Here is a 14,599-nt window from a genome sequence, read left to right as displayed (position 1 = left end):
GGTATATGATCTATATCTGCATTCGCAATTCTCTATTACATGTCCAATAGCCAAGTTTAAAGCTTCTTTCAATATGTAGCATATTGGAGAAATCAAGTATTCTTCCATCTTGATTCTCAAGCCACTTAACAGGCAAATCTTGTAACTGCCTATATTATTGAAATGTTGAGCAGTCCAACTGTGTATTGCTGTTCACAAGAGCTGTGACAAGCCACATTAGCCCACAACGCTGCTGACTTCAGAAACCATGGCTCTGTAAACAGGGCACACAAATCTTGGCTTGTTTTAAACCAGATTGACGTCCCAAGTGGGCAACTCTAGCTGAAAACAACCCAGTATAGACCAAGCACCTGTTATCAGTGCCAAAAAAAGAACTTTTATGAAGTAGGCAAGATCACATCTGAGCAGGACGTACGCCTTTATTGTCTGTCTGGTGGACTCTATACAACCTTTTCCTTTAATGTGAAGTGAACTGTTAGTAAAGATACTATTGCATTAGATGAATAATATGATGTGTTTATGGTGTTGTCTTTTCTCCTCTTATTGAACTGGTTCCCTTTAACCACTGCTAAGGCAGGAGAGGGAAGTTTCCTCCAGAGACAGGAGGGCTTGGAGGAGGGAGCAATTATTCCTGCATCTGGATTACAGTTCCTTAACTGTAGGTAAAAGGCAGCCTGCATTGTGCACTAAGGCTTGTTTCTAGGGAGGCAGAGCCTGCCCTCTGTCTGTGTCAGAGTTAGTTCCTTCTGAAAGGGCCATAATGGATGTTGTTTAATGTCAAAAATGAATTTACATGCCATCTTGTCCTCCCCCCCCCCTTTCTTCCCTACAATCCCAACTTCATGAAATGGATAGATGTGAATTTAAAAGCACTGCTCGGCACACTGCAGGCTTTCATAGAAGGGTCAACATTGGGGGAGTTTGACACACGACTTCAGATGCTGCTGGAATTCCACTGCCACGTCTTGCTGATGCCACAGGTGGAAGGAAATGGTAGGTGAAATGGGCCAAAGCCAGACGCCAGACTTGTGGGGTGAACTTTAGCTCCACCAGGTAGCGCTGGGTGGTGAATGCATGCACACAAAGAATTAAAGAGAGCAGGGTGGCTCTGAGCATGTGCTCAGCTTTCCTTGATCTCAGCTGCCTGCTTTGGTAGCAGGAGAGCTTGCTGTTGTTGCTGTTGTTAAACAGTTTGCCAAGGGTTTCTGTCTCCAGCCAGTCTACTGTGGATCAGCTGGAGATCTACCAGCAGATCCAGATCTGCCTTCTGCCTACCTTTCTTTTCTTTATTGCACGCAGTTGAATTATTATTCCTAACATTTAATAGAGCTCAGCTAAATTTTCCAGTTATTATTATTTTACATCGAAAGTTTTCTCCGAAAGATACTGGCAAAATTACAGTGTGGTGTATTCAACCCAGTTCTCCCCTGTAGCTTGCCAAAAGACAAAGTAGACTATTCTATGCAAAGCACTGAATGGAAGATTAAAACTTTTTCCACACCTCTTTGCTTGTCTTCCCCTTGCAAAATTGCCTGAAGGAATCTCTTGATTGGAATGGGGCGTTAAACAGATTTTCATTATTAATTTATTAATTTTTTACCCTGACCTTCCTCCTAAAGGAACCTAGGGAAGCAAACAACAAGGCAGCAATACAGTAGAATTAAAAAAATAAACAACTTCTTGAAACTTTTACAGATTTAATAAAAGAGAGATGCTGTTTCAGTCAGAACTACTATGTCCTTGAAGATCCCTAAATCCTCAGGTGCGGACGAAGATGCATTTTTGTATGAAACCCATTCTCTCTTTTTCAGACATGCTGTGCAGTGTATTATGGAATCTCTACAATTATTATAAGCAGTTTTCAGAATGTGTCCAAACCAGGCTGACTGAACTTCGGCATCCGATAGAGAAAGAATTGAAGGTGAGAACAAGATTTCTTGGTGTAATAGTATTCTCTGGTTGTTGGAAGTTCAAATAAATAGCTAGGTCCTACCCTGCTTTTTAAGTACATCTCTTCAAACCAGAAGCACATGTCCTCTCAGCAATTCTTCTTTCTGTTTAAAATAAACATCATAGTTTATTGAATTGAATATTTTTCAGGAATTTGTAATAATCTCTAAGTGGAATGATGTCAGCTTTTGGGCTATAAAACAGTCTGTGGAGAAGACACATAGGTAAGTATGAAATTTTGATGAGATATTGGGCATTTGGGCATCAGGAGGATTATATCAGTTATCGGCCCAGAGACGGGGGGCTTGAAACATGTCCTCTTGGGACTGCTCTCCTCTTTCCTCTCCTCTTACTTTTTTCCTTAAACCCCACTCTGAGAATGGTTAAGGGGAGGGTAAATGCAAATAAGTCAGTAGTGGGAGAACGAAATTATACACCTGAGTCATTGTCCCAAGATTCTGTTCACTATGAGATTGCAGAGCCAGTCATTGACAGTATGAATCTTAGCTACCAATATAGAGTTAAATTTTGCTTGGGTTAAAGTATCTGTCTGACTGGCCTGCATGTGTCTAATATGCAATATTGGTATCCAGATCCTCTTCTTTTGACACTCCCATAGCATAGTGGTGACTGAGGATATACTGCTTTGCCATAACTGCATTGGATACCTTAATATGCATACACTCAGAGTGGATTTTTAACTTTTTAAGTCCCCTTTAACCATGTTGCCGTGGAGCTTGAGCGCTCACCCACATTGATGGTCCTTGTTTTCATCCCTGTCTTTTCCTGGGTTTTAGGACACTTTTCAAGTTTATGAAGAAATTTGAAGCTGCTCTCAATGAACCCTGCCGTTCTGCCTTGGTGGAAACAGCAAAAGAAGAGCAACTTGCTTCTTTGCAGGAAGCAGAGACATTGGGCAACCAAGAAACTAAAATTCAGAGCCTGAACAACATATTAAGAAAAAAACTGACTGCTAGGTCCCATTCTGCTCAGGTACCTGGAGTTCTCATTTGAGTTCAGATGGAGTGGTAGACATTCTTAACCTGAGTGCTGGATTCCCTTGCTGCGTATTTGAACACTCTTAGTTGTAACCGTGATATGACAAAATGTTTGAAATGATAACAGCGAAACAGGAACGTAAACTTTGTTCTCAGTGCCGTCCTAGTGTTTCATTGAGAGGTGACCAAATGTGTGTTTTTCCCTGATGGACACAGGAGCCAATCCCAGAGGGGTTACATCACACCCTACTAGGCTAGGCAGGAAAACTCTTTTGCAAATCGGTAGGCTGTATCCTCCCCTAACTTTTTCAAGTTTATTTTGCTTACCGAGACTAGCAGAAGTCCTTTCTCCTCCATCCTGTGCTTTGACTTTCCCCCTACCTCCGAGCTTGCACTTCTTTTTTTCTCCCCCTCTTCAGGGCAGCCCAAGATTACAAAATAGAGGCAGCCTTCTTACAGAGGGTTCTGCAGACTGCTTTCTTTTCTGGTCATTGGGTACTTCCTGAGAAGGCTCTTTTTCTGATGAGTGAGAGGACCACGCCCTGCATGCATTCTTAGGCTGCTGATGGCTGCATTGCCTCTCTCTGCCTTATTCGTCTGTCTGTTATCTGCATAACTGGAAAGGTGACAAAAGTCCTGGTTGCTATTTTTTAATTTTTTTTATACTTAATCAGTTAGGACTCCAAGGCTTCCAGGGACATCCTTTCAAGCTTCTCTGTGAAATGAAACCTGGAGAAGCTCTTGGAAGGGTGTGTGGCTGCATTAAAGTTTGCAGTAGAATTTTCCTGTCTAGGCTAGTAGGATGCGACATAACCCTCTGTGGCTGACTTCTGTCATCTCACAGTAAGTACCCAGTGACTCAGTAATATGGCTGTTATTATAGACAAGACTACAGGTACGTGTAAGCCAGCATTTCCTTCTTCAGTAGTGACCAGCCAGACTCCTTGGGAAGCTGACCAAAGGGCCCAATGGTTACCCTCCGTTAGGTTTGAAGTCCCATTCTTCACTCTCTAGGCTAGTTGGTACTGATAGGGCCCGTAAGTCTTACCAGAAGCACAAGGATTTCACTCACCTGGACTTTTGCCTGTTGTGAACGTTTCCCCCGCAGGCTGCTCACTTAGAGGATATCCAGGGAGACATTTTTCACCCAGAGTCCCTTCAGGGCCGCTTACCCAAACTTACGAAGCGGATGGAGAAGATCTGTACATCTCTAGTGAAGAACAACTCGTTCTTGGATCTGGTGGAGAGCCTTGACAATTTCACAGGTAAAACTTTTATTACAGTGTAACGTTCAACAGGAAGGTAATTTGTTTTTCCTAATAATTGGTGGGTTTGAGTAGACGTGCTGAAATTAATAGATTGACAGATTGCTTTCTGCTGCGCTCCTCCTTTTTACAGGTGACGTAATTTCCTCTTCCCATGAGCTGCAGCATATGTCTGTAAATCCAACTGCAGACAAGGAAAAGCAGAAGTCCGAGGCCAAACATTTACTCGTGCAGAAGCAGAGGGCCCTAACAGAGCTCTTTAAAAACCTGGCTAATACAGGTAAGAGGAGCTGGAACTACTACTCTTTGGAGACAACAAACAAAAAATAAGCAGTAGTAACCCCAACTCCCACCCCTCAAACTAGCAAAATGCCATGTGAGTGAGTTACCTCCATAGGTATAGTGTACCAAATGATAATAGCTGGGAGGTAGGTAGTACAATTGGGTTAGGATGAATACTAATTGGAAATGTGGAATGAATTTTTACTGTATTGCTCTACACTCTCTCTCTCTCTCTCTCTCTCTCTCTCTCTCTCATGCACAGCTTTGTAGCCATGCACACAGAAAGGATAGGGTCCAGAACCTTTTCATTATTTATTTATTGCATTCATATCCCACCTTTCTATCCAAGGAGCTCAAGGTGGCATACATGGTCCCCCACCCTCTTCATTTAATACTCAGAAGAACCCTGTGGGGTAGGTTAGGCGGAGAGGCAGTGCCTGGCCCAATGTCCCCTGGTGAGCTTTGTGGCCCAGTGGGGATCTGAATCCTGGTCTCCACACTGGCTCTGAAAGCAATTCCTGCTGGTTAGTTATAGCCGCTTGTTTTCTTTGCTCCTTTCAACCACTAAAGCTAAATTCTCAGAATCGTCTATATCAGCCATCATCGCTTAGGTGTTGGAGAGGAAAAGGCATGACTGAATGGACTCACTAAAAAGAACTTCCATGTTGTTTATTTCAAGTCTCAAAAAGAAAAATTGAAGTTAGATGTATTTTAAATATCTTTCCAGGGTTGTCATATCGCAAAGGCCTTGCTTGGTCTCGTTCAAAAACTTCCCAGGACCTGCTTTTCCTTCACCCGTTGGATTTGAGCAGTGCATTAGCCTTGGTTAACTGCACACAGAAACTGGATGCAACGTATGTCTTTTCTGTTTCCGCAGCTACAGTTTTGACCTCCAAAAGTATCTAATTGGGGTTTTTCAATCCAATATTACCGTTACCTCGTCTGTTTATTGGTATGCCACTTTTCCTCAGAAATTGTGCCCGAAGTAGCTCACAACATAACAGATGCACAATATTTGTTATGCACCTATTAGAAACCTTTATAAATAATCAGAACTAATAAGGACGAAAAAATCAATGCACATAACATTGCACAACAACAATGCAAATAAATTAGGTTATCCTAAAAACCTAAAGAAATAGAAAAGTAACTGTTGTGTGGGAGACTTGAACCATTTAGCCCTGTTAAGAGTTGTGGCTTCCCTCCTGTTAGTAGTGGGAGAAAAGTCGCCATTTGTGCCAGTGGCTGCTTTCTTCCCCGTGCAAACAGCAGACATAGAGGGGACCCCGATTCTGATCAGGACCATGGGGTGGGGGGCAAATACATACTCCATCTTTGAGCCCTCCCTCCCACCAGCTGCAAAGGAAAATCAGCTCTGCAAAGGTGACAAATGGTGAATCTAGTTTGGCCCTTGGTTCGTTTGGTTTTCATTTTAAGGAGCGACTTGCAAATTGTGTAATGTGATATTTTCTGGAACCAGCAGAGCAAAAACATCCGGATATTGCCTTAAGTAAAAACGCATTACAGCGTCGGGAGTATCAGTTACCAAACTGATACCTTAAGCAGGCAATGTAAAGCCGGTTAAGACTGCCTAAAAGCATGGGTAAGCCGAACTGATGCACGTTTTGTGTTTGTGTGGTCGTAGAAAGGCTTTGAAATTGCTTATTTATTTATTTTTGTCTCGGATGAACAAAAGTCTTACGCTTTCCAGGTTGCTCTCTGAGATCTCTTCGTCCTGGGATGGTTGCCAGAAATACTTCTATCAGTCTCTCGCACGCCACTGTGGGCTTCAGACAGCATTATTGGCACCTTCAAAGGTAAACAGTAGCTTCAGTACTAGAGATTTCTTTCAAATCTTCTCCTTTTAAAAGCTTTGAATAGGCAAGACAGGATCATTCATCATCTAAACATTTGGCTTTTTATTCCGAATCAACATAGTTTTTTTTCTCATTCATGTTTATACCTGCCTACATTGTAGTTGTTGAGCAGATAAATAGAGGTAAACTACCAGTAAATCTACCTAGACTTGTCACTTATGTATCATATTTCTTTTCAAATGTACCAAGTTGCAAACCTCGACATATTCAGAAATCCTTGGCAAGTCACTAAATTGTAGGATTGAGTCAGGTTCACTTTCCAATTTCATATACAGTGATACCTTGGTTTTCGAATGTCTCTGTTGATGAACATTTCGGTTTTCGAACATCGTAAACCTGGAAGTAAATGCTTTGGTTTTCAAACATGTCTTGGAAGTCGAATATGGCACGTGGCTTCCGCTGAGTGCAAGATCCTGAGACCTCACTGTTGGCAATGAGTTTTCAGTTTTTGAACGTTTCAGAAGTCTTCCGGAGCGGATTATGTTCAAAAAACGAGGTACCACTGTATACCTTGGAGAAGGTGGAGGTGACATTGATGTAAAATAAAAATGGTAGCATATAAACTAGCTGATCAGAGGACAAGCATTTCACCTAGCTAGGCATTTACTGACAGCTCTAGTCCTCATAGCATAAAAAGGACACATCCTACTAACAGATGAATTGCTGCTGCTGTTATCGTTATCTATTAAATTTGTATACTGCCCTTCACAGGGTGGTTCACAACATAAAAATACGTTGATTGAGAGTACAACATAAACACCAGTTATGAGTAAAATGCCTAGGTGCTTAGTAGCATCTTCACCTGGCTACTTCAAGTGGCACCTAAAGGTTGATAGGGATGGTGCTGGGCATATCTCTCTGGGGAGAGCATTCCACAGCTGGAATGTTGTGGGGATCCTGCTATCCTCCCTGATTTAGCACATTCAGTCCTGATCATCCACAGCTCTTAAAACTCTCACTAAAGTTGCTACGATAGGAAATTGTTTTCAAAGCGAGTTTGTGCTATTTTGATCTTTTTATGCATAGGCTTTCAAATCTGGTTTTCTGGGTATGTTACTTGCCTGAAAATTGTCCAAAGGCTGTAATCCAGTGCACATTTACCTGGGCATAAGCACCTTTGAATATAGTGGGAGTTAGTTTTGAGTGACAAGCATAATGTTAGAGTGGGCTGCACAGTAGTTTGTGCGCATTCCATGCATCTTTCATTGTCAAGGCGTAGGCAGAGTTCCATGCATTTGCCTAGTAGCAGTGGGGCGGGGGGGCACATTATTATGGCAACCATTACACAGGAGTGAAAAGTGCTACCTTGTCACACTGCAGGAAATTGGACTGGGCACCGTTGAGCGATGCAAAGGATTCACAGCACACCTTATGAAGATGCTTGTCAAGCAGAGGAGCTCCCTCACCGCCTTGACTGAGCAGTGGATTATCCTGAGGTATTTGGACTTTGGTTTTCTGCGTACTTCTTTAGCTCATTTGAGAGAGGAAAGCATTCTGACTCAAAAAAAAAGAGAGAGGCGGACTGTATACTTCAATAATAGTGCAAAACGTAAACCCTCAGTACATTTCTACGCACATTCTCTATCCTCTGTTCATACAAGGAAGAAGCATTGCCAGATAAATAGATAAACTTTCCGCAAAAGCTGCAGCGTTTGGAAATTGCCGTGATCCACTATATACTGACTGAGGTGTACCGATAGTATTATTATAAGCAGATCTGTTAACCTTGTAAATTTCCTACAGGAACCTTCTGAGCTGCGTGCAGGAGATTGATGCCCGGTTAAACCCTGCTTGTGAATATGAAGTGGCGTTTCCTCCTCAAGACGGTGTTCAACAGTGGACCGATAGACTGCAATACCTTTCAATGCAGTGTGTGGTGGTCCTGGAGCAGCTGTCCTGGTTTATGGAGTGCTGTCCAAAAGGCCAGTCCTTGAATGCTTCCAGGGCAGAGACTGAAGCAACTGAACTGAATTCCCCTTGTGTTCTGAAGTCCATGCCTGGTTTTAACCCTCCAGAGCTACAATATTCCACTCCCATAGCTGCAGATCAGCTGCCCGCTGGATGCAAGATGCGAAAACACGACCCGTTGTTTCAGAAGCTGATTTCAGACGTGAAAGAGATGCTGCTGGAGGTTAAGGCAGTAAAATCGGATGTGGACAGAATCAGACAACTGTCTTGTGAGACACTCTTCCATTCCTGGTAAGTAAAGTACTATGGGGAGAAAACAGTTTCACTCCTGCAGCCTTCATGCACCCTAATATGTAAGACTGTGACTTTATTGACTGCATTGTTCAAAATGGGGCCTGCAGTCAGCCCCCATTATATCCCAAATAAATGATTGGCGCTGCTGAAGTTGGTGGCCCAGCCATGGAGGCACGAAAACAGTCCTCTGCATTGCCGAATATCAAGACATATGCTGTATCTAAGCTTAAGTGCCTTGGGGGAGAGTTATGCCTGCACTTTTGGAGGAAGTGCACAGAGGAAGCTTAGCACTCCTTGACTGGGTGATACGCCCCTTGCATTTCAGAGGACATAATCAAAAGCATTAACTGTGCTTCAGCATTACATATGAACTAGGCCACTGTGAGTTTAGAAATTCTAGTAATTTGCAGAGACATGTGTGTCTATAAACTGCTATTCCTAAACAAATAATAAACTTCATTGGACTAAATAATTCTTGGAAACCCAGACAACTGTTAGGCCAGTTAGGGACTCTTCTCACCTACCATCTTAATGCTTATGTCTTGTTTCTGTATTTGTTCCAGTGGTTATATTATTATTATTATTATTATTATTATTATTATTATTATTATTGTTATTGTTATTGTTATTATCATCATCATCATTATTAGAATTTATATGCCCAGAGGTTTCAGGGTGGTTCACAGAATAAAATCAAAATATAAAACCACAAAATACATAATCAAAATAAAAGCAACAATCCAATAACCTCCTTTTCTTTTACATTTGTATTTTAATATAATTTGAATTAACTGAAATGCTCAATAAGTAACACTTATAATAATACAATAATAATAATTTATTATTTATACCCAGCCACTCTGGGCAGCTTCCAACAAAATATTAAAATACAATAGTCTATTAAATGCTTCCCTAAACAGGGCTGCCTTCAGATGTCTTGTAAAAGTCTGGTAGTTGTTTTTCTCTTTGACATCAGGTGGGAGGGTGTTCCACAGGGTGGGTGCCACTACCGAGAAGGCCCTCTGCCTGGTTCCCTGTAACTTCGCTTCTCGCAGTGAGGAAACTGCCAGAAGGCCCTCGGCGCTGGACCTCAGTGTCCAGGCAGAACGATGGGGGTGGAGACGCTCCTTCAGATATACTGGACCGAGGCCGTTTAGGGCTTTAAAGATCAGCACCAACTGAATTGTGCTCGGAAACATACTGGGAGCCAATGTAGGTCTTTCAAGACCGGTGTTATATTGTCTCGGCAGCCGCCCCCAGTCACCAGTCTGGCTGCCGCATTCTGGATTAGTTGTAATTTCCAGGTCACCTTCAAAGGTAACCCCACATAGAGCACATTGCAGTAGTCTAAGCGAGAGATAACTAGAGCATGCACCACTCTGATGAGACAGTGGGCAGATAGGGTCTCAGCCTGCGTACCAGATGGAGCTGGTAAACAGCTGCCCTGGACACTGAATTGACCATGGACAGCCGTGAGTCCAAAATGACTCCCAGCTGCGCACCTGGTCCTTCATGGGCACAGTTACCCCATTCAGGACCTGGGAGTCCTCCACACCTGCCCGCCTCCTTTCCCCAAAAATAGTACTTTTGTCTTGTCAGGATTCAACCTCAATCTGTTAGCCGCCATCCATCCTCCAACTTGCGTAAGACTTGTACAGAATCAAAAAATAACAAATCTGCAACTTCCAGTAAAGTGTGTGGTTTAAACAGTGTAGTGCCTCTTTGTAACATAGAACATTTTTTAAGGGTGGAGGTACAGGCTAAAGAAACTGAAGGAAATCTGCAGGACTACCTTATGCAAGCTGAATTTCCTTTTCCATTCATGTAAGACAACTTCCAAACCTTCTGGTAAAACCATAGATGTTATGTTTTTAGTATCACAATTGAGTCTTAGCTTGTTTTTCTGATTACCAGTAAGTCCAACAGAAGCGATGTTTTGTGTTAACCCCAGACCCACTCTTTCTCAAAAGCAAATGTGCAGGCTAAAAGGTGGCTCGTTAAAGTGAGCTGTGATTACTTTTGTCTTACAGGAAAAGCTTTGAAGTGTGCTCTTCAGGAATAGAATGTTTGCTGAAGGTTTCAACCCAACTGCAAGATATAGAGTCTTTCTTTGTCCTACCTGAGATGGAAGCCAATCAAGTTTCAACACGGATGGCGTTAATCAGAAGTCTTGTGTACATCCAAGGAGAAATTAATAGAAGTGTGGATGACTTTGCCATTTGGAAGACACAGCTCTTCAGTTCAATTTCACACTGTAATGGTAAAGACATGTTCCTTTTAATCTTTCAACCAGTAAAGCAGTTGATTTAAGTATTATTCTGTTATCATCTTTGGATATTTGCATCTGTGACTAAGAGCAGTAAAATTAGATCACAATTTTGTTAGGATCCTAAGCATGCTTACTGAGAACCAAATCTTGCAGAGTTCAAAGAGGCAGTCCTATGTAAGTGTGCAGAGAGTATTGAAGCATTCACAATAATGTTCAACGTTTTGTTTAATGTAGCATGTCAAAATCCTAGCGGCTGTACTTTGGTGGGAGTTGGCGTTTTGTTTATTTCTTGCTAGTTGTTGTTGGATACTTCCTGCGACCTCTGTTCCTAGTATCTGATGCTACAAAGCTTGTCTTCTCATTAAAAGTTGGACATTTGTTTTCATGCCACTGCATGTCTTTAGCCGAGTCTTGTTAATGCATTATGAAATGAGCTGGAATAAGTATAGCAGTGGCAACATTGCAAGGGGATTAAGGATTCATTGATTTGACCTGACTTGACTTGGGGAAAATCCTAGCAGCAGCACTGCCTGAAAATTCAGTCTCATTTCTGGGCCAAGGGCTGGTGAGAGGCTAAGAGGCAATATTATTTGCACTATCTTCCACTTGCAAGGCAGATGTCAGACTTTTGTTCTGTGAGATAACTGCGGCAAAGCATATATACCTCTTGCAGTAATGGAGTATGTCAAATTTTAAATTAGGCGGGGAACTGGGAATTCTTCAGGTTTTAGCAATGGGGAGACACTAGTTTTATAAAGCCCAACCATCATATCAAATCTTAATAGTTAGTCTTATTTCAGGTTTTTGAGCATTATGTCTTTCTTGTTAAAGTTTCATTTGTTATTGTGGCTTAGAACTGCAATTTGTTTGTGTCGTATCATTTGTTTATTCCATAAAATTTATTATGCACCACTTGATTGCAAAAACAAAACAAAACCCTCAAAGTGGTTGCTGCTTTCGAAATCGGATGTTTTCCCCACTAACATTTCTACTGTATTTCCAAAGGGAACCAAAAGTCAGATGATGGATTTGTCGAACTCTACTCAGAACAAGTAGAGCTTGCAATCCAAGCTATCCTGGGTGCAATTCAGTGTTTGGTAGAAAGGAAAAAGGTAAAAGAAGACGAAACCTCACAGAAGGAGGATGGTGAGTCTTAACGTTTGTCCTTTTCTCTGAAGCACTCTTTATACTTTCAGAAATATTCTCTCTCTCTCTCTCTCTCTCTCTCTCTCTGTGTGTGTGTGTGTGTGTGTGTGTGTAACTGAACACAACATATATCCTGACAAATTAGGTCTGTGTTTCAGGGGCAGAGGTGGATGTTCTAAATATGATTGCCACGGTGAAATTGTGAAATTTGTACTTGCTGTAGCCGCTGCTTCCTGAATGCACCCCCACCCCCGCAAGAGACTTGTGGAATTCAGAGGATTCTTGAATGCTCTGATATATTTTATTAATCTGTTATTTATTGCATTTATATCCTACCTTTGCTCCATGGAGCTCAAGGTGGCACACATGGTTCTCCTCCTTCTCGTTATTATCCTCACATCAGCCTTGTGAGGTAAGTTGGCCTGAAAGACTGTGGCAAACCCATGGTCACCCAGTAACTCTAGCCACAACACCACACTGGAGGGTGGAGAGAACTGGCAATAGTGCCAAGGCCCCTTGTCTGTGAAGGGCAATCAGTGCAGTTCTCTTGGGCATCTGGTTCCTCCTGGATCCTGCAACATGCCGTGGTGCTCTAGGGCAGGAGTGGGGAACCTTAGGCATGGGGATCAAATGTGCACCTCCATGCCTCTCTGTTTAGCCCACACCACAACCCCTTCCCAGCCACACACCCTCTCCCCAGGCCCTCACCAGCCTTGCTTCATACTTTCCTTGAATTTTTTTGCCTGGCTTGAATATGTCCTTGAACTCTGATAAGGCCTTTTTGTTGCCTGGATGAAAGATGGAAGTGTGTGTAGAAACTAGCCTACTATACAAAGGCAACATTTTCATTGGGTAAAAATGTTTACCCAAACCTTTTCTGATTAAGGATGAATTGAGTTTTCAGTCTTTTCCCTTTTCCCTTTTCTTACTCAAGGGGAAGAATCCTTGGTTGACAGGCTCAAGGCAGGCCATTTAACTAAACTCTTGGATGAAGACATCTGTGCAGATGTGAATTCTCTGCACGTGCAGAAAATCATTTCGGTTATTTCAGAACTCCTGGAGCGACTAAAATCCTATGGCGAGGATTACACTGAATACAAGTGCAAGGTAAAATCCAGCTGGAGGAGGCTTTGAATGTGAATTTCTAGACTTTCTGTAAAAGGCAAAATAGCAGAGGGAAATTGTAAGGTCACTTAGAAACTTCTCGTTTTGTCTTGGTGGGGGCGGGGAAGCCCCTATATTTTTAATGAACATTGGATTTATTTCTGTCCACAGCTTTTCAATCAATCCTGCCACTTACTGGTGCGTCTAATGCCAATACTTTACAAATATTCCAATATCATCCTTTTCTACCTCACTGTTACCTTGGCTACACATAGGAGCACTGGGAAATTGCTCTCTGTTCTAGCTAACATATTTACAGAACTGGCCCGGAAGGTAAGAAATTCTAGTTTACCCTCTCAGTGGATTTGGGAAAGGGGATAGAATTCTGAGATATCTGGAGTTGTGAATAAAGCTTGTTTAAAGAAAGCCACAGCAGAAGCAAGATGTTCATCAGTGTGTTGAATGAGCTTTTTATCTTTGGCTCCATAGTACTTTATTTGTGTGCATGTAGATAGATAGATAGATAGATAGATAGATAGATAGATAGATAGATAGATAGATGATAGATAGCTAGATAGATAGATGATAGATAGATAGATAGATAGATAGATAGATAGATAGATAGATAGATAGATAGATACAAGTCTGTGTATAATCTGTCCTTTGGAAGCTTAATTGTTTTGATGAGTGCTAAAATCTGTCCAAAATGTTTCAACTTATTATTGTTGTTATTATTATTATTATTAGGGGTTTTGTTTACCAAAAGAGCTAATGGAAGATGCAGGAGGAGAAGGAGGAACAGAATTCCATGATTACGAAGGAGGTGGCATTGGAGAAGGGGAAGGCAAAAAGGATGTGAGTGACAAGATAGAAAGCGAAGATCAGGTACGTGCCAAGTGGGATTTGAGGCAGCAGCTCCAGAGTAGCCATGAATATGTTCATAAATAAGTTAAAGCACGTTCTTAACGATAGGAAGCCAATGTAAATTTCACCAGTGCAAGTTAACCCATTCCACACCCTGTTCAGGAGTGGCTGGGAAGGGCTACTGTTGGCTGTGTTGGCAGGCAATTATGGGCTTGAGTTTTAAGGATTGGGCCCTAGGTCACATGACCTAGCTGAACAGACTTTGGAATAGCTATAAGTCTCTCCTTGTCCTGTCCCACCACTCCCCTGGAATGCCCTTTTTCAGGACTTAGGCTGGTTTAAGATTGTCTGGCTGAGTAGGGGTGAGGGAATTGCACTGACATCGTTACAGTTTAACTGAAAGTCAGCCAAGAAAGCCCCAGGTTCCCCCGAATTCAGAATTTCTCATCCCAACAGACCTTGGAGGTTGGACCCTGCTCTTATTTTCATATAGTTTAATAGGTTTCATAGTAACTTTCATTGCCCCCCCCCAAGCCATCTGCTGCTTACTCCTAAAGAAGAAGAAAAATGCCTTGGATTCTTAAAGCAGTTCTGTCCTCCTGCTGGGGTTGAGCAGTTAGATTTTATTCAGTAATAAAACTG

At 42.1% G+C, this 14,599-nt stretch overlaps 1 protein-coding gene across 3 annotated transcripts in view; it reads left to right on the top strand.

The window, feature by feature from the left end:
* MDN1 (midasin AAA ATPase 1) overlaps positions 1–14,599 on the top strand; it is a 95,899-nt gene that overhangs the window by 61,954 nt on the left and 19,346 nt on the right. For all 3 annotated transcript variants that reach the window (XR_014561896.1, XM_083729644.1, XM_083729643.1), the window contains exons 70-84: positions 856–993; positions 1,812–1,921; positions 2,101–2,174; positions 2,748–2,943; positions 4,057–4,213; positions 4,347–4,493; positions 5,223–5,349; positions 6,207–6,312; positions 7,693–7,808; positions 8,116–8,571; positions 10,605–10,834; positions 11,849–11,989; positions 12,924–13,096; positions 13,265–13,426; positions 13,841–13,978. Coding sequence is in view for 2 of the 3 variants with exons in the window: in XM_083729644.1 (XP_083585770.1) it covers positions 856–993; positions 1,812–1,921; positions 2,101–2,174; positions 2,748–2,943; positions 4,057–4,213; positions 4,347–4,493; positions 5,223–5,349; positions 6,207–6,312; positions 7,693–7,808; positions 8,116–8,571; positions 10,605–10,834; positions 11,849–11,989; positions 12,924–13,096; positions 13,265–13,426; positions 13,841–13,978 (2,471 nt within the window). In the remaining variant the exon portion in view is untranslated. The remainder of the gene's footprint in view (positions 1–855; positions 994–1,811; positions 1,922–2,100; positions 2,175–2,747; positions 2,944–4,056; positions 4,214–4,346; positions 4,494–5,222; positions 5,350–6,206; positions 6,313–7,692; positions 7,809–8,115; positions 8,572–10,604; positions 10,835–11,848; positions 11,990–12,923; positions 13,097–13,264; positions 13,427–13,840; positions 13,979–14,599) is intronic.

This window comes from Podarcis gaigeae (assembly GCF_964106915.1).
Source record: "Podarcis gaigeae genome assembly, chromosome: 3".
Classification (NCBI taxonomy): domain Eukaryota; kingdom Metazoa; phylum Chordata; class Lepidosauria; order Squamata; family Lacertidae; genus Podarcis; species Podarcis gaigeae.
The sequence above is the reverse complement of the archived record's forward strand: the minus strand, read 5'-3'. Positions and strand labels throughout refer to the sequence as shown.